Raw genomic sequence first — 19,721 nt, forward strand, 5'->3', positions numbered from 1 at the left:
TTACAAGGCAAAATGTGATATGCTTCTCAGAGAGACACTAGATATGTTGTGGGTTTAGGGGAAGGGCATTTCTGAGCTACAGCAGGATTTGGAGAAGAAAAATGAGCTGGAACTTGAAGGATAAGCATAATGAATGTTGATAGAAAGTTATCAGTAAGGAGATGGGGTAACAATGGAATGAAGCAGAACAAAATCTCATGAAAGACACACCAAGAGCAAAGACATGCAAAGAAGAGTATGAGCCATAATCAGAAAACACCCAGCAGTCCAGAATGGGTGCACAAAAATATCCTTGAAGTTGTACAGCAAGACAAAAAGCCATAATGGTTGGTTGCAACCACTACAGAGACCTGGAATGCTGTGTTATCTGTACTTTAGACTGCAGGCCTGTGATTCTTCAGATGTGATACATATACCTCTGGAGCAGAGTTTCTCCTGCTTAGCACTATTGACCATTGGGGCTGGTTAACTCTGGGGGATGGGGAGACTGTTCTGGTTGTAGTAGGATGTTTATCAGCATCCCTGGCCTCTACCTACTAGATGTCACTCCCCCAGGTGTGACAATCGAAAATGTCCTCAGACATTGCCATATGTCTCTGGGGGCAAATCAGATCCCACCTCATTGAAAACCCCTAGTGTAGAGAGGACATGGCAGGGGGCCAGGGATATTAAACATGGTGATTCTTTCTAAAGCAACTTTAATTAAAAGTCAAGTCATTTAAAATACTGTATATTAAAATAAGAAAATATTAAGAAATGAATAATGCAAAACACACAATACAGAAGCAAAAATATGAGACTTAGAAATTTCACAACTGCATTGGGTTAATCTAGGTGAGAGCCCAGATCTTGATGGGACCTCTGGAATGTTCCAAGCACTGCTGTCTGCACCTCTGTGCAAGTGAGGTTATCAGCAGGTATAACTCAGTGTATACAGAAGAAGGCCGGGGTCACAAGCAGGAGACTGGGTATGAACTCAGTCCCTAGCAATGTTATCTTGAACTTGTCACTTCAATTTTCTGAACCTCAGTTTCCCAATTTGTATAACAAGGTTTCATCTGAGGTTCCAATGGTATAATGCATGTGAAAAAGTATGCTCTAAGCCATATAATACTATACAACTGGTAGTTCATTTTTATATAACCTTATAAGACTTTTTAAAAAGAGATCCTTGAAAATAGTTCTATTATAATTTTGAATTTTTAATATACCAATTATATCCAGAAACATAACTCTTTGTATTCAAAGAGATTTCCATAAAATGCTTTGAAACTAACACAAATAATGGGTTGGTCTTCCAGTTAATTTTGGGAATTGAGGAAACCACCAATTTATATTCTAGGTTCTCCAGCTTAAAGTATTTCCTCCCTAATTTAAAATCAAAAGTATCGAAGTATCGAAACTCCCAAAAAGGACTTTGAAAAAGTTATATTATTATTAAACTAACTTGCAGCTTGGCTTCCCATAAGCAATGAATTCTTGTTTTATAAAGTAGTTTATAAATGTGGTACTTCATGTATTGAAGTTGAAATTTAAGATTGGTGGAAATATAAAATTGGTGGCTTCATTTGGACTGAGTTACTTCTAAGCTCTATGGAATCAGAAACACCTACTGTCCAACCACGTTGAAAAAGTTAACAACTTTTCCAAGGAAAGTGGGTTTTATAAACGGAAGCCTGAAATTTGGAACACGCAGTTATTCATTTTGCAAATAACTCACTAACATCATAAATTAATTAAACCAAGCAGCAAATATTTTCACAGATCAATGAGCTACTGCTAAAGGGTATAGTACAATTAAATTACAGCCTTGGTTAAATGTCATTGCTTTATCATAGTAGGCCTTTCAGAGTTGAGTCGTGTTAACTAATTCAACTATTCAACCAGAAGCTGTCTCACTTTCAAAAATTCTAAGTATCGAACATCAATTTTACTTGGCAGCTAGCCTTTATGTTCAGCTCATATTACTTGTCATCTGAAATTTACACATACTATTTTTGAATGCAAAGTAAGAATAATAGTTTTGCGGGGGCAGAATGAATAAAAGAAGGATACAGAAAATCATGCTAGAACCTAAAAATTAGCTTCTTATGGGCAGCTGCACTCCAGGGATGATATACGGCTCCAAAGTGGTGGCAGTGTTGCCTCAAGCATAGGCAGTGAAGATGACCAAAACACCTGACCTGTTCTTCCTCCTCTAGGCTGTTAATATATGAGGCTATGTCCCAGTCAAAGAAAAGGCTAGTAATAAAAGGCAAAGCATATATATGCCTGTAGGAATAAAAGGGAAGACAAGGCTCTAGTCCCCAGTTCAACAAAACTACATTTATTACATCACCAGATCGTACTTACCAGCAGAGAACCTCCTTAAGCTCCTCTCCTGCTCCAAGGAGAACTAGAAAATAGTAAGCATCACCACCAACAAAAACCCCGATATTTTCTAGATCTTTTCTTTTTGCTGCTATGGATTCACTCCCACCCTTCTCTATCCTAAGAAGGCTGACCTACTTTGACTTGAGATTCACCGATGGAAGGCACAGGCAGGCAACCCAGCAGTCAGTGGAGACCCTCCACCCAACCAGGTTGCTGTGATTTGACTGAGTTATTCTACCAAAGGTCACAGTTCCTATTAAGTGGCCTTTGGTAGAGGAACTCAGTCAAATCACAGCAACCTGCCCCAGAAAGCCCAGAGGTGATAACTCCCTGTGGAATTTTACCATCCTTTCATGGTCTCTTTTAATCCTATCCATGCCCTTGTAAATTGTCCCTTCCTCTAACTCTCAATTACCCTATGTAAGAGTGCTCTCTATTCATAGGCAGGACCCTGATTGGTTGACCCATCAAAGCTCTTCCACTAAATGTGCCGTCATCTGCATTTCCTCCTTTATCTTGTTCATTCCTGAACAAGGGAAGACCTAAAAAAATCTTGTCTCCCCTCCTCAACAATGAATACTATGGAGTGCTCTCCAGGAAAAGACAAAGAATTGAGTCCAAACTCTTATTATTTAGCACAATATTAACAGCAAAGGGAAGGGCTAGAAATAAGTGAGCTTACCTGCATTGATGAGATCTGCATCAGCTTCATGTTGTCGTGGATATGGACCCTGTCAAATACAGCATACATCCAATCAGTAAATGAAGATTCTCACTGAATCACATATTAAAACTGTAATATAAGTAACTTCCCTAAAAACCCTAGAAATTTATCATCCAAAGACTAGAGGTAAACTTTCAAAAAATAATTCTGTTGTGTCCATGGCTCTGTTTCTTGTGTTAGTCTTTTCTATACTAAAGTTGTGATTGGGCAAATGAAAAATATTTTCTAAAAATCACTAATTTGAAAGAAATGCTATACTATTAGAAACACAAGTCCATAAAACAAAAAGTAATTATTTAGTCCCTACTATGAAAATGTATTAGAAATGTAGGTCAGCAAAACTAATGGTAAAACTAATGTAGGCCAGGGCAGTGGCTCATGCCTGTAATCTCAGCACTTTGGGAAGCTGAGGCAGGAAGTTCACTTGAGGTCAGTTCAAACTCAGGCTGGCCAACATAGTGACACCCCATTCTCTTAAAAATATAAAAATCAAAGAAAAAAGATTTAGTACCTACTATGCAACCAATGTTATTCAAAAACTTTTCCATGAGGATTAATGAATACAAACTACATCACATTATTTGGCTAGAAGGACCTGGAGAGACAAACTTTTAGCTTTCTGATTTGTAAACTGTAGGCCTGAATTTGGGTTTCTAATCTTACTCCTCACTACATCTAAGTTTTGATATACTTATGTCCTTATGTTCCTTTTGCACAGCTACTCTCAGTAAAGTTTTTAAAATTTTCCATGTTTTTATAACATAACTCTATTTAAATACGGCAAGTAGTTAAAGAATATCACATATATTCGATGAAAAGGGAGGAAATTATAAAAAAATAAAAAGGCACAAGATATAAGATGGAGCCAAAAATGAAGAAATAGGCCAGGCGCGGTGGCTCAAGCCTGTAATCTCAGCACTTTGGGAGGCCGAGACGGGCGGATCATGAGGTCAGGAGATCGAGACCATCCTGGCTAACATGGGGAAACCCCGTCTCTACTAAAAAATACAAAAAACTAGCCGGGCGAGGTGGCAGGCGCCTGTAATCCGAGCTACTCGGGAGGCTGAGGCAGGAGAATAGCATAAACCCGGGAGGCAGAGCTTGCAGTGAGCTGAGATCCAGCCACTGCACTCCAGCCTGGGCGACAGAGCAAGACTCCGTCTCAAAAAAAAAAAAAAATGAAGAAATATTGGCTGTGAAATTTTTACATACTTTCTAAAGAGAGACCACAAATTTATCCTGTAAACTGAAGTGGCAACTAACGTTCAGAACGATGTAAATTTTCCTTTAAACACTGGCCACGGATAATCCACAAATTTATTTCCCTTTTCTTCAAAACTAGGAATTTGATCACTCTAGATAATCTCTAAGGCACCTTAAAAACGCAAATCTTTGGCCAGGCACAGTGGCTCATGCCTGTAATTGCAGCACTTTGGGAGGTCAAGGGGGGTGGATCACGAGGTCAGGAGATTAAGACCATCCTGGCTAACATGGTGAAACCCCGTCTCTATTAAAAATACAAAAAAAATTAGCCAGGCGTGGTGGCGGGCACCTGTAGTCCCAGCTACTTGGGAGGCTGAGGCAGGAGAATGGCCTGAACCCAGGAGGAGGAGGTTGCAGTGAGCCAAGATCGCGCCACTGCACTCCAGCCTGGGCGACACAGAGAGATTAAGCCTCAAAAAACAAACAAACAAAAAAAAGCAAGTCTTTGACTTCCACATGAATCTGCTTTTATCCAAACATATATCATTTTTGTGTCTTTGAAAATGGCACGATTATTGCCTCAATGAGTATCAACTATATGCCCATGATCATTATTTATATTTTGAATTATGAATGTTTCCATATGCATAATTTCTATTGCATTAATAATTATGATCTACTGAGAAATAAAAGATTATGAATAGACAAACCAAATCCCTGCCATTGTTAATTAAATTAAAATGTCATACAGGAAGCAAAAAATATATGATTTTATTATAATAATGAAAAAATATGGCCTAACTAAGAAAACTGAGCTCATCTGGATGCTTAATCTTAAGGAAGAAAAAAATTTAACCTTTTGGACAATAGGGCCTCGAAAGGAGAACGAGAGGAGAACTTCTACAGTTTTTTGAGGCAATCAACTCAAACAATGTCCCTGTCCTAAAGTAGAAACCTTCCTCTTCAATTTCTCACTCTGAGGCTTAATTTTATTTAACATAGAACTATTGAGAACCTTCATTATCTTGTCCAACAACAGAAGGATGAGAAAGAGTTTACACAGGAAATCCTGAGGTCTCTCTGAATCAGGTTCCACATGGGAGATGCAGTCAGAAAGCCCAGAGTCAGGAACGTACCATCTACTACATAAAATACAATACTATCTTGCTCACATTTTAAGGGAAAAATTAAATATTTTATTATGATAAAAAGAAAAATAAGGTTGGGCACTTTAAGTAACAACTCAGATTTCACTGTGTGTGATGGATGCACTAAAATCTCCGGTTTCAGCATCATACAATTTATCCATGTAACCAAAAATCACTTGTACCCCAAAAGCTATTGGAATAAAAAAAAATTTAATAAAATATTTCACAACATGAAATATCTCATTCTTCATTAAGATTGGATTTTAAAAAACAAATTTTCATCTTACCAAACCCAGGACTCCATTTTCACTTTGAAGATGAACAGTCATATTTGGGCTGATAAAGTTGCTGGCCAGGAGAGGGATTCCTATGCCCAAATTAGCTAGAAAAAAAAGATGTTAAGGTCCAGCATATAAAAAGTAGAGAAGTTATACCATAAATCTTCTACATATATAGATCTGAATGGAAACTTTATTTAAAGGTGGCTTACTCTGAATGTAATAAATGAATATATTCTCCAATCACCCTCTGGGCATTATTTTGTAATTTTTCAAAAAAAGTCTCCAATTAGTCACATCTTTTTCAATAACATTAATATGCTTTGTCACCAATATCAAAGTAGTGGCCTCAGAAGCTAGCCATTTGTTACATTTTAACAAAAATATAAGCACATTTTCATTAATGTGCTCTACAAATTTGGGTTGATGTATTATGACTGATTATTAAACACGGCTTGACTTTCAAAGAATTATTTTCACTATTCAAAACTCCTGCCAAAAGATCATTTTTTATCATCTTTATTGATAAACGGAGTTACCATTTTTAAATTTTAAAAAAGTTTTCTGACAATACCAAAATTTCTGCCTAAAAGTATATCAGATCCTTTGGGTCTCTATGGTAACATTCATTGGTAACTGAATGTTCTGTGACATAAAAAGAAAAGTGGGGAAGAAATTAAATTTCAGCAAATACAATTGAGCCCATATACAAAGTAGCTGCTGTTAAGGCATCAAAGAGTTAACTGAGGTTGTTGCATCTTCTTCCTTAAATGATCAAAACAGGAGTGACGATGATTACTACTCAATGATGTAGGTTCAATCCTGCCTATCAACACAGGCAGGCTGATCAGATCAAAGATACACTGCCCGGAACTACTGCCCACTACTGTTCACTACCAATGCACACCAAATACCTCACCAGAACTAGTACAAAGAATGATGGCACTCTGATGAGATTCTAACAGTGAAATCTTCATGAATCAAGGCCAGAGGAGGTTTATATATGGTGCCATATTACACACTACAAAGGACAGCAGTACAACTCAATGACCCAGGTCACTTCTTGTGGATACAGTAAATCTATGAAGCTATGATTATAGCTACTTGATTTACCTCTAATGTTCTATCACAGTCTAGTACAGTGTTATTTGTGATTTATTTCTCAATAATGCACAGAACACATTGGGATATTAATTCCATTATGAGCGGGTATTTTTAGGACAGAGCAACCCAAATTACAAGCCTGGTACCTCAACTCTTTCATCATATTCTAGCATTCTCTCAGTTCTTTAATATTTTAAAGTCAAACACCAGGGAGGAAAAAAGTCTATGTATTTTGGGTTGAAAAGTAGGAGATACGGAAAGACCATTTACATAAACTGACTTGCAAATATTTTTCACAGGCAATACAATAACTGAATAAAGAACACCTAAAATCAGTATTATAGTCAGTGTTTAAACATCAATGGTAAGTCAGGGTAAGACGGGTTGAGAAGAAAGTCCAGTGACCATCTTTCACCTACTAATTCAACTTGGTTGACTCCACACCTTGCTGATACAAGAGCTGGAAGAGCAGCAACATGCTATTCTTTTCCCTTATGAGGGTTTGCACCACAACACAAGGTGTAAACTGAAAAATGAATAAAAATGAGGTAGAGGTAAAAAGAAAGGAGAAAAAGAAAAGTTCTTCCAGTCAAGATCACAGTCTGGAAGACTGACATTCATGGACTAGGGAAGCTCAGAGAATGGAGACATTTGTCATGTCTCTCATTCTTTCGGTCCTAGGTCTTTAAGTATGGCTTTACTGTATCCACCATTCAACAAAAATTCATTTTATCATACGCTATGTGTATTTATATGTGTTATTTGTATTATATAATTCAATGTCTGCTGTAGTGAAAACTAGCAAAATGGTGAACAGACTTGTTAAATGCATTCAAAATCCAAATATTAATTATGTCTACTCTACCTCCTTTTCTTGACAAAGTATCTAAAGCAGAATTTGAATCATTTGTTGAATACCCTTACAAAATATCAGATATAAAAGGGTACTCACAGGATCTTTGTTAAGAGAATAAGAGGGCTGTTAAGAAGTTGGATCTTTCAATGAGTATGCAAATGTCAGGATAGAGAGCAAGTAAATAGCACTGGTTATTACTAAGAATTCTGAGATTTGAAAACACTCATCTTGGGTAATCTCTTTTCCCAATAATCTCCCATTAAATGCAACTTGTACTGAAATCTATTGCGTATTAGAAAATAGCTAAGCAAATTATTGATTGCCATTTTGTTTCAAGAAGGCAAAGAGATATCTGTTATATATCTTGACATCTTTGGGTTATATGCCACATTTTGTAAAAAAAAAAAAAAAAAAGCATTGATTAATTACCTTAAAAGTTACCGTAGACTAGAGATGACACACTATGCAAGAGGTCTAATTGCCTGATCAATATGGGAAAAGCAAAGGCTATGTCTTTGCCCAGGCTCAGAAGGATAAAGGATACCATACATGCCATCCTCAAACTCAAGAGCGGCCCTCTTGATGATTCGTTCCCTTACGTCATCTCCAGGTTTAGCAGATTTGGCTTCCTCATCTCCCTCTTTCCGGATTGATAAACGCTTTAAATTAAACAGAAATAAATTATTCATGGTTGAAAGTATCCTTTATATTTTATCACTGCTGAAATAAATTTTACTGGAAAAAAAGATGAGCTCACTCCCATTATTATGAGACAAATCTGCAATATACCAGAGATTTAAAAAATACTATGGGTGATATTTGATGGTAGAAATAATTCTTCAGGAACTAAATGAAAGTGGTCAGATTTGTTTAAAGAGGAAGATATGCTCTTCAGTCTGTTTGAAGCAAATAATCTGTTACTATCATCACACTGCTACTTCTGTTACTCTTCCAACTAAATTATCTTCTGGTGCACAAGGACTGGCCAGAAGAAAGAAAGAGTAATAGACTTTGGGATGTGTTTTTCAGGGCTGTCAGAATGTGTTTACCAGGTGTTGCTGCTGCCAATTGCCTGTTTCCACCTGCAAACTCTAGACTACTTTTACCACAAATGCATCACAGCAATCACAGAAATATACAGAAACCAGCCAGGAAACTATTTCCTTTATTAAGTCTCTTTGACACAAACAGGCTCATGTTTGCAAAAGTCGCATCCTTTCTTCCTAGGCCCCTGACACTGGTTTTGTATTATAAAATGTCTTCTTGTTTGATATCTATAAGGTAGGTATCTCTGGCACCCTACTATATATCTATTCTGTTGCTGATCCCTAGACACTTCTGAATCATGACAGTAATTCTGGCAAGGTGGCCGTTCTCTGTTCTCACTGGCTGACGATTTAGATATGTATCCCCTCCAAATCTCAGGTTGAAATGTACTTTCCAATGTTGGAGGTGCAGCCTAGCGGGAAGTGTTGAATCATGGATGCAGACCCCTTATGAATTGGCTTAGTGCCATCCCCTTGGAAATGCAGGAGTTCTCCCTCTGTTAGTTTACACATCAGTTGGTTGTCTAAAGGAACCTGGCACCTTCTCTCTCTCTCGCCATGTGACATGCCTGCTTCCCCTTTTCCTTCTGCTCTGAGTAAAAGTTTCCTGAGGTCCTGACCAGAAGCAGATGCTGGTGCCATACTTCATGTATAGCCCACAGAAGTGTGAGCCAAATAAACTTCTTTATAAATTACCCAGTCTCAGGTATTCCTTTACAGCAATGAAACAGGACAAACACACTGGCCTTAGAATACCTTCAACGCTCCTGGTACCTACATTCCTTGCCACAATCTCATACTCACCAGCTACCCACAGCTTGAAGCTAATTAGAATGACATTCTACGCTCTAGAAAAGTGCAAAGCACCTTCAAGATAGACAATTTTGAACAATCAAACATTAAGATAAGACTTCAGCAGGGGTAAAACAACCAAAGACATGAGTATTCTTACATCCCCTCTAAGACAGCCAGAAAAACTATACATCATAAATTAGGACAATAGAAGCCTGGTAGACACAGCCTAGAGAATCTCATGACGTGGTGATACATATCTTGTGATGACAAGGCACTGTCAGGCTGCACAGAGGCATAGACCATCATATCCCCAGTGCGGTAAGACACATGAGAAGCTCTTACTAAGATACAAAACCAGACTTTCTCCTCAGCTCCAGTTCCCCAACATCCGGAATGGCTTCAAGGATGCATTATCTCTGTAACTGGATCCGTGAATACTGACAAAGCAGCTAAGTCAATTACCTCAATTCTTTTCTCATATTTTTCTCCCTTTATAAGGCGATGTACATAAATCTGAGGAATATGGATGTCTTCTGGAGCAAATGCTCCAATATCCACAATTTCTTCAACCTAGACAAACAGAAATTTCTTTCAAAGTTAGTGAAGCTTAAAGTGAATATTTTTAATTTTTTTAAAAGTATATACATCTTCACATACAACTTAGGCTGGATACATGATGTAAATATATATGACAGAATATGAACATTTATCTATGTATGTATATGTGCACATATGAGTAATGTCTATACACCTCCTGGACCCACAAAAGAGAATAAATTCAAGTGCATGTTTCTGAACAGAAAATACAGACCATAGAGCTCCAGAAGTTAGCCTTTGCTTAAAAGAGTCTCAGTTACAAATTTGTTAAATGGTTTGTCAGTATGGCTGCTTGAACTTTCACAAATTGCAGCTCAACTATGCAAAACTTGATAGCACATTCCTTAAACACAGATTTTCCTAAATTAATGGGAAATTTATCATATCAAAGACAAAAATCTGTAATAACATCTGCATGGTCAATTGAAGAGCTTTTTAAATAAAGATACGAATGTTATTTGTAACAGTCGTAAATTATTCTTGTTACCTTCCTGGGATTGTGATACAACTGCAATTGCTGAAATAATTTACTTAGAAACAGATAATTAATTCCAATATGGAAACTCATAACTGAAATATTAATTAATAACTAGAAATACTCAATTTAATTAGAATCAAAGTCATTCACCAAGAATAAGGTCATATCATAGCAACATGAAATGCCTCCACATTAGTCTGTTATTTTAGAATTCATTTAAAAGACAATTTTTCTATCAACATAAAACAGTTCAAAATAACAAGGATCAAGAAAAACTAAACTTGACATTGTTGTGTTCAAAGAATTAGCTTTCTGGTGACACACATGCACACAAACACACATACCTTTAAGTTGTGAGTACTCAGCTTAACAGATACAGTATCTAAAGCAAATAATTGTTTGCTTCCATGAACTGACTTATACAAGGACAGTTGTATTGATTTTTGTTTCCTAAACTATTCACTGAAATCTGGAAATCTGTGAGGTTAAGTAGCCCTTCTTACGCTGTTCTACTACTATATGCCTTCACTAGGCTCTTCCCACAGTGCAAGAATACCAGGGCTTACAGAAGACATTTTACTCATCGTGCAATGCACACAAATAGCTGAAAAAGGCAAGAACATGGTGGATTAAAGCTATCATCTTTGATAAACAGAAAAATTTTGACCAAAATCAAACAAAAATTCCAAGGAAAGATCAGAAAACATGTCAGCATCCAAGCTGAACTACTGGGTAGAGAGGCACCTGGGGATGAGTGAGGAGACAGGGAAAGTGGGGCCGAAGACCCCTTGCCACTGCACTCTATGTCCTCCCCTTGAAAACTCTCTATGTTCCAGTATTTTCTATTCAAGGTGGAGGTGAGGAATGCAGAGCAGCTAAGCGCTGCTGCTACCTCTTCAACTGGTTGGAACTTTCAGCCATTAGGGCTCATTCACATCTTTACATATTCAGTTTTAGCCTTCAAAGAAGTTCGTGACTTTAAAAATGTGTTTGTACATTAATCCAGTATCCTGAGGATAGACATGAAGATTTATTATTCATGAATATACTAACCCCAAAATTTATTATAATAATGAAAACAACTTTAATGGTCAACAATAGGGAAATGGTCAAATAAACATGGTGTATCCATGTGATTAATCAACATTATGCACTCATAATATTTAATGACATCTCATAATTTCATGTTTCATAAAATCAAGATTTTGTATAAGTAAATAAAAATTTATAGAAATGCACTTTGGCATAGACAATTATTTATATACCTACAGAAAATAAAAGGAAACACATGGAAATGCTAAGGATTGTTATCTCTGGGTAACAGCACAAGTTGTTTTTATTTTCCTTTTACTTTTATAATCAAAAGGGAAACTCACAATGTTATTTTTTCAAAAGATGCGATAAACACTAAGTTTCTAAAACTAGGAGATCATAAGTGGAGCATGTGATGAATCTCACAATTAGTTAGACATGTACCAAAGAGGGCATGTTAAAAAGAAAATAGAGATTCTAAGAAAAACTGAAGTTTCTAAACCCTAAAAGCAGTCACAACATTATGAGCTAAACTAAGGAAAATCTTCTTGCCTGCATATTTGAAAATAATAATGCAAATTATTTTTCACGCCTAATGTTGCTCCAAAAGGTCAGGCCCTCAAATCTCTTGCTACAATTGAGACAGCAGCTTCCTATTTGGTCTTCCTGCCTCACCCTCTAGCAGGGGCAAGGAACATAATAAAAAAGGAAGAAAAAAAAAATCAGTATTGCTCACTTAAACTGAAAATGCTGATGGAAACCCGTCACTCTTTTCTTTTGGTTCCATCAAAGAATGTTTCAACAGAAAACAACAAATCAAGACAAAGCTTCATTACCAAGGACAATTACATCATAACTCTCAGAACTAACAGAATGAATATGTCCTAGTAAAACAACTCTGATAAGCAAGAATCTCGCTAAACATAAACAATTACATGTTTTGTCATCCTAATATGAATGGCTTTCAGACTGTAGAAAATGCATGTGCAGCATTTGTCAAAATAACAACACTCAACAATATTGAAAACATCTATACAAAAATCAAAGCTTTCTCAGAGTTGGTTAGCGGAGTTAAAAGCTAAGAAAGAAAATATTTGAAGTACAAACCAAAATAAGAAAACATGTTTTCAGACAATCTATGAAAAGAGTTAAAAAAAAAAAAAAAAAATGAAGAGGCAGAACTATCTTAATGCTAGCTATTGAAGGGACTGACTTTAGTGCCAGTTTTGTGTGATCTTGAGAACAGTAAGAAAGAAGCAACGGAAGGATTAAAAAGTCTAGTGAGATCAGGTGATAACATGAGCATTACTGGAAAACCTGATGAGAAAATGATGACTAAAATGAGCTGGTTAGGAAAAACATAAAAATAAAAGACCCCCAGATCCCTTACCAAAGACTGCAGAGTTTTCCTCCTGAAGTCAGAAATGGGTAAGACAGAATAAAGGACAAAGAAAAAGCCTCAGGGCAAAGCAATGGGCAAATCTAAGTGTCCTCAGGCAAGATCCATATGGAAGAAAGGTAGCTAAGAACAACCTGGACTTTTCCATGGCACTATGAATAGATCTCATGTCCCACCACTTGCTACAACCAGAAATCCAGACATTTGAGGCTTCTCTAATTGGTACTCGTCTTCAGTCATTAACAGAAAAGTAGAGACTAGGAAATGTTGTTATTGATTTGAACTTTGTTTTAAAAGGTTGCTTTCTCTGCCCTGCACTCTTCCTACTTTATAACTCTGAAAACTTAATTTAAAGCTTAGAGAAGGATAAGAATTCATCCCTTGGTGACAATGTGTTTGTGATTGCTTGGCAAACATTACTTATATCTAGGTAAGGGAAAAGAAGAGCTACAAGGCAATAACTTCCTCATTTTTTATTTTATTTTAGTGACAACCTCAATCTGTTATAGACACAAAAACGGGCCCAACCCTAAATGGTGTAAGTGAAAAATGCTGCACACCTGCAAAACTCTGTGTATGATACAAAGTAAGGGCTGTTGAGGGGGAGAAAGGAGAAGACTCACATTCCAGGCTTTCTTCCTGACTCATTTTAAGTTTCAAAAAAGTTTAGGAGGAACGTGCTTCTTTTGCCAAAAAGAAAAGAAAAAATCAGAAAACAAACAATAACATCTAGAATCATGAGAAACATTAACTCCAAAAGAGAGGGGAGAAAAAGTAGCTGTGGAAGACTAGAAAAATAGAAGGGGGAGACAATAAGCAATAAGAGAAGTTACAAGTTAAATGCAGAGGTGCTCTGGATGTTAAAATGAGTAAAATGAAGAGAAAATGTGAATAAGACCTCATGTTCAATAGATCAATAGGATAACTAAAGTTAATAATCTACTGTACCTCTCAAAGCAGCTAGAAGAGAATAATTTGAATGTTCTTAGCATAACGAATAGATAAATATTGTAATGGATATCCAATTACCCTGATTTGATCTTTATGTTATACAAATGTATCAAATTATCACAGGTACCCTGAAAACATACAGGTCTATTATGTATCAAAAAAATAATTTTTTAAACAAGAGGCAACGTAGAGAAAGGGGAGGTCAGCATGTAAGGCATCTTTCTCAAAGATTCAACTGAAGAGAAAAAATCCAAAGGAGCAAGAAAGTGAATATATTCTTAGGCTTCCTGCTAAGGAATGATAGGATCAATACAAAAAAATGGAAGAAAATGGTATGAAAGCTAAAAGGGCCAAGGACAGATACATATGGTCTTAGATGTCTATAAGGAAACGCACAAAGATGGAAAAGTTGAGAGGCTACCGACAAATTTGCAACCTTTAAAATGGTGGTATATATGATTGCATAGTCATTATTGAAATTGAGTAGATGGGATCTCATGCCAACAGACATTCCACAATGCCCAGTGAAAAATAAACATAACAAAAAAGCATGTTCTGTCAAGAAAATATGCATACAACTGGGATGCCACTGACCTAGGCATGAAGCGTGGTAAGGAATACTTAAAGTGAGTTTAAAGGGAGAAAGAATATCACACTGATAGTTATATAATGCCCAAAGACAGAGATGACATATTTGTAATAGAAGTGACAAAAATTGGCTCAAATAAGAGACACCAATTATTTGAACATCTTCTATTCATCACAGTCTGCTGAGAACTCTGTATTGCCTTCTGGTAACTTCTGTATTGCCTTCAGAATAAAACAGTGAGAGAAACCACGATTCAGGACCTCTAACCAGTAAGAATAAATTGCTTGCTAAAGTAGAAATGACAGAAATATTGAGAAAAAAAATGACAATGTAAAATTGGAATTGGAAATAGACCAGGAAGTGAATCCTAAACGTACACAGAAATATATCCTGGTCTTTGAAGAAAAGATTTCAGTAAGTTCTGAGAAAAGAGAAGCAGGACCAAAAGGTCAGAAACTCAAAATGACAAATGGGCTTATGAAAGATGAGGATTGCAAAACTTCCATTCTGACAATATGAACATGGGTTATATTGATAAGGAAGAGAATGGTTATAAAGAAATGAGTGTAACAACATGGATAGCTTTGTGTTTCTTCATATTTTATCAGGGCTCCCACAAAAGATACACATATGACCTAGGACAAATGGAAGTTATGAAACCTTAAGAGGTCTATCAAAAGATACAAAATCAGAATGAGATGAGGACTCCTCAAAATGCTCAAGATGAGGAAAGGGTGGCTCCTGGGGTGATTTTGTCTTTGCTGCTGCTGCTGGAGAATTTGAAAATGATAATCACTACTGCTTGTGCAGAAGACAGGAAAAAACAGAGCAGTTGAATTTCATTTTGTTTCTGACTTCACCAGGAAAAAAGTAAGTAGAACTAGTATGATTATGAAGAAATTCAATTCCAAGAAGAGATATCCAGATTCTCTGTACCAATTCTAGGCTGTAGACCTATAACATCTATATCCCAGGACCCTTAAAGAGCCCGAAGATACGATAACAGAATTACAGTCAAGAGAAAAATGGTAGAGGTGTCAACTGAGAGACAAATATACTCCTTTTCAAAAGGAGGGCTCAATCTACAACAGTATTCTAAAATGGATTATTATATATGTGGTCTAGATGGCCATAAAGAGAGAAAACAACTGGACAGCAGTCTAAGTCTTCCCCCCGATTAAATCATGTCATATGATCTTTATTAATTTGTGATCAGGCTAGAACATAAGTAGGCCAGGAAAAAAGCACAGTGTGTAGTTCCACAGAGCCTCTGACCCAGCCCTTCACATGAGAGTCTTAAAGACATAGCAGGAAAATGTGACTTGAGCTCATTCTCTTAAAATCAACAAATACAAACTAAGCACCTACTAGATTTGGCAAGGAAGAAAACAGAAGAGGTGTATGCTCTGGTGTAGGTAGACAAATACTTGAAGAACTGTAAGTATATGGTGGCTTGACAAAGCCTTAGGGGGAAGTCTTCAGTGTTGTGGTTTTTAACTTTTGAGGGTACATGTATTACTTTAAGAATCTCATGGGTCATTTCAGGTACACAAAGGTTTCTTTAGGTATAAAATCCTTTGTGAGATTCCATGGAATTACTCCACAGACATCTGTCCACCCTCGTCCCCTAGCTCTAGCCTAGATCCTTGCTCTAACGATTTGATGTCTTTGTCCTATCCTGTTCAGTCAACATATTTACAAGGCTTTAAATGAAGATAAGGAAGTCAGCATTATAGTTAAGGGGCAAGGGTTTGAGTGCATCCCTTTCTCTAAGAGAGAAGACAATCTGATGCTCATGCCTCCAAGTATTTACCAAAAGAAGTGACAACCATATTCAGGGAGTTGAACCACTCTTTTAAATGCCCCAAGAACGGTATGCCCCTAGAACAAACCAATTACCTTTATACCACAGTCATAAAGAGTCAGTTTTTCTTTCTTGCAATCAAGTGAGCTATTTCTTACCATTAAAACATAGTGCCTGACATAAAATTGTCTGGTTGTAGTAGCAAGAATAGTTGTATTTCATCTGATCATCAGCTTTCTTTTATATGTACTATTAACTATATAAATACTTTGATTTTTATTTGGCATCCCAGGCCTCACTCATGTTTATCATTATAGTATCAATTTTTAGTCCAATCCTAGAACCACTGTACAGTTCTACCATTCCTTTTCATTCTTATAGCTCTGTTCCTAATTGATGCTATCATGTATATTTATGTCTTACAAGCTATTTTAAAACATCTTTGGGAAAAAAACAGGTAAAAATTAAACAGCACATTTATCAAACTGGAAACTGATCCAAGGCCAGAAAGAATAGCTAATTCAATGAAGACAGAAAATGATCTCTACTGGTTAGGGAAATAAAATGGGCAAGTGTTAACTGAATGAACTTCAGCAGGGAGTAAAGTTAATATCCTAAAATACCTGGCCTAATAGTTGTTTGAAATGCAAATAGAAAGGTTTAGCTAACCACCAGCACAAAGACTATTACATGACAGAAGTACTTCCAAACACCAAGAGTCTTCCTTTCTCTGTTTGCTGTCCAGTCTCAGAGTTGGTGATAGCACTTTCAACATAATGTACCTCAATACAAAACAGAAACAGTCCTTCCTCCCTACAATGCCTCATTTTAAAATGCAGGATGTGAAAAATGGATAAAGCAGTCTGAACTCTAGAGAAAAGCTTTATCTGAAATAACTCAGTTTGTTAAAACTGACTAGCAGCAAAATTAATAGCTTACATATTAAATCCTTATATTATACAACTTCTGACCCATATTGATTTGAGAAAAGTAGAAATGTTACTTCATATACCATCCCAATAGTTTTTGTAATGTGGAAGAATTGTTTAAAAAAATTAAAAGGAGTTCGAGACCATCCTGGCTAACACGGTGAAACCCCGTCTCTACTAAAAAACACAAAAAGCTAGCCGGGCAAGGTGGCTGATGCCTGTAGTCCCAGCTACTCGGGAGGCTGAGGCAGGAGAATGGCGTAAACCCAGGAGGCGGAGCTTGCAGTGAGCTGAGATCCGGCCACTGCACTCCAGCCCAGGCGACAGAGCGAGACTCCGTCTCAAAAAAAAAAAAAAAAAAAAAAAATTAAAAGCAGTTTAAGACAAGTATTTTCATTTCCACTGACTCTCAAACCAAGCTAAAATAGCAAAATACCAGCATTGATTAGACTAACACTTTATTTTTATTTTACTTTTTCAGATGACATCTCATTATGTTGCCCAGGCTTGTCTCAAATTCCTGGGCTCAAGAGATTCTCCTGCCTCAGCCTCCTGAGTAGCTGGGATTACAGGCATGAACCACTATGCCCAGCTGCTAACATTTTTTGTTTGCCCAGAAATGCCAATCTTCTCTTTATGTGTGACTTACTAACATTCAGGCAATATTCTAAATATCCAGATTTCATTTGTCATATCTCTTTTAAAAAAGAAACTTCATTAGGACTATAGCAAATCCAGAGAAATAATTAAAATGAATACAGTTAACCAAAGGAATTAAAATACATCTAACATGTTCATTCAAAGCACCAGTCTTATCTGTAATGGTTTTTTAAAAATTACACCATTATCATATACCCCAAGGAAAACAGGGAGACATAATTAATAGAGTTAAACGAGGAACATTTTCTAGTGAAGAGAGTCACAGAGAAACAGGAAGAGAAAAAGTTCCTGTTGGGTTTTTACAGCTACAGAAAGGCTGCCTATTAGTAATGCCAATTCAACTTTAAAATGTTACTCTAAGACTATTTCCTTCAATTTGAGGCTGTTAATCATCCCTGAAGCACTTTATAATGCAGGAATACAACACTTAACACATAAAATGCAAAATGGGATTGGGTTAAACCCTAGCATTTCCAGAACACAGTTAATGGCTGCTAAATCTAGCAGATTTCATTTGAATTCAGCATGAGAATGACTCAACAGTCCCTAAATTTAAAATTGTTTAGCATGTGCATTAGAAGAATTTTACTTTATTCATTTCATTTTTTAAATGTCCTCCACGTTTTCATTTCTACAGAGCAGTAAGTAGAGTAGAATCCTACATATTTCATTAAGAAAATTAAGATGCCATGTTTGTTTTCCCTGATTTATATGAGGTAGATATAAAATGGAAAAATAAACTTTAAAACAAAATATTTATTCCTCTCTGTGGTTCAATTTTCAAAACTAGATCTTTAAGTCCTAAAGAAATTCAAACATGTTTATCACATTTCAACTATGATTTTAGCATTATGATCATATGGCTCTTCTCTTAGTACAAGTAAGGGGATGCACAATCAGTTTTACTACTGGCACCACTTGGTTCAGGTTTTCCTAACTCACTGAATTTCAGCATCTAGTCATCCCTGGAAAAACAGGGCAAGTCTTAATTCTGGTGTTAAATTAAATAATTCAAACTTAAAGCTCTTGGAATTTTAAATCATTCTGACCCTTGAGAGGAGTGTGGCCGTGCAGCCAGGGTCTCTTGGCATGCAGCTGCAACTTCTGCCCTTTTTCCTATAAATAATTAGAAAGACCAAACAGCATTAGAGATAAGACCCCTTTAAGATCACTACCCTTCTTCATGGAGTAATAAACTAACCTTCCTTGTGTCAAATCATTACAACATATTATCTGGTCTCATATGGACAATGTTGTAGTACTGCTAGAATTTCTGTGCCTCTATGACTGAAAACTTTTCAATGTTGGAAGGCTAACCCCATTTGTTTATAGAGTGTCTCCTGCGTGGCTACCCTCAGATGGTACGCAAACTCTACACTGAATCATATCTTCTGAATCTCATTATTTATGGTTGACAGTAGCCATCATTCAGACAATGACTGAAATCTACCATGAGTAAAGGTGATCAAGGTTCCAAATCCAAAATATCTTCCTGGCATATAAACTCATCCCCAAAACTCAACACCATATTTGAAAAGTCTTAACTTTTCAAATATGGTGATCAAATATGATGATTAAAAGAAGAGTAGGAATGGTTGATAAAGAACAGCAATTTATCGATGTCAATATTTAGTAAGGGACATTTTAGCCCATATAATTCTAATGCCATGTATTTCACTGAGCTTTCCTATGGATAAAAAAATAAGACAGTATCATAAACAAAGTACTGGATTTGAAGTCAGAAGACACAGATTT

At 36.4% G+C, this 19,721-nt stretch overlaps 1 protein-coding gene across 3 annotated transcripts in view; it reads right to left on the bottom strand.

Annotated features, from left to right (window-relative positions):
• The window catches only part of OXCT1 (3-oxoacid CoA-transferase 1), a 145,924-nt gene that overhangs the window by 73,917 nt on the left and 52,286 nt on the right, over window positions 1–19,721 (bottom strand). For all 3 annotated transcript variants that reach the window (XM_023216456.3, XM_023216457.1, XM_023216455.1), the window contains exons 8-11: window positions 9,990–10,097; window positions 8,231–8,345; window positions 5,736–5,830; window positions 3,056–3,104 (exon numbers count right to left, since the gene is read on the bottom strand). In XM_023216456.3, coding sequence (XP_023072224.1) covers window positions 3,056–3,104; window positions 5,736–5,830; window positions 8,231–8,345; window positions 9,990–10,097 — 367 coding nt within the window. The remainder of the gene's footprint in view (window positions 1–3,055; window positions 3,105–5,735; window positions 5,831–8,230; window positions 8,346–9,989; window positions 10,098–19,721) is intronic.

The sequence above is a fragment of the Piliocolobus tephrosceles genome, chromosome 4 (genome assembly GCF_002776525.5).
Source record: "Piliocolobus tephrosceles isolate RC106 chromosome 4, ASM277652v3, whole genome shotgun sequence".
Classification (NCBI taxonomy): domain Eukaryota; kingdom Metazoa; phylum Chordata; class Mammalia; order Primates; family Cercopithecidae; genus Piliocolobus; species Piliocolobus tephrosceles.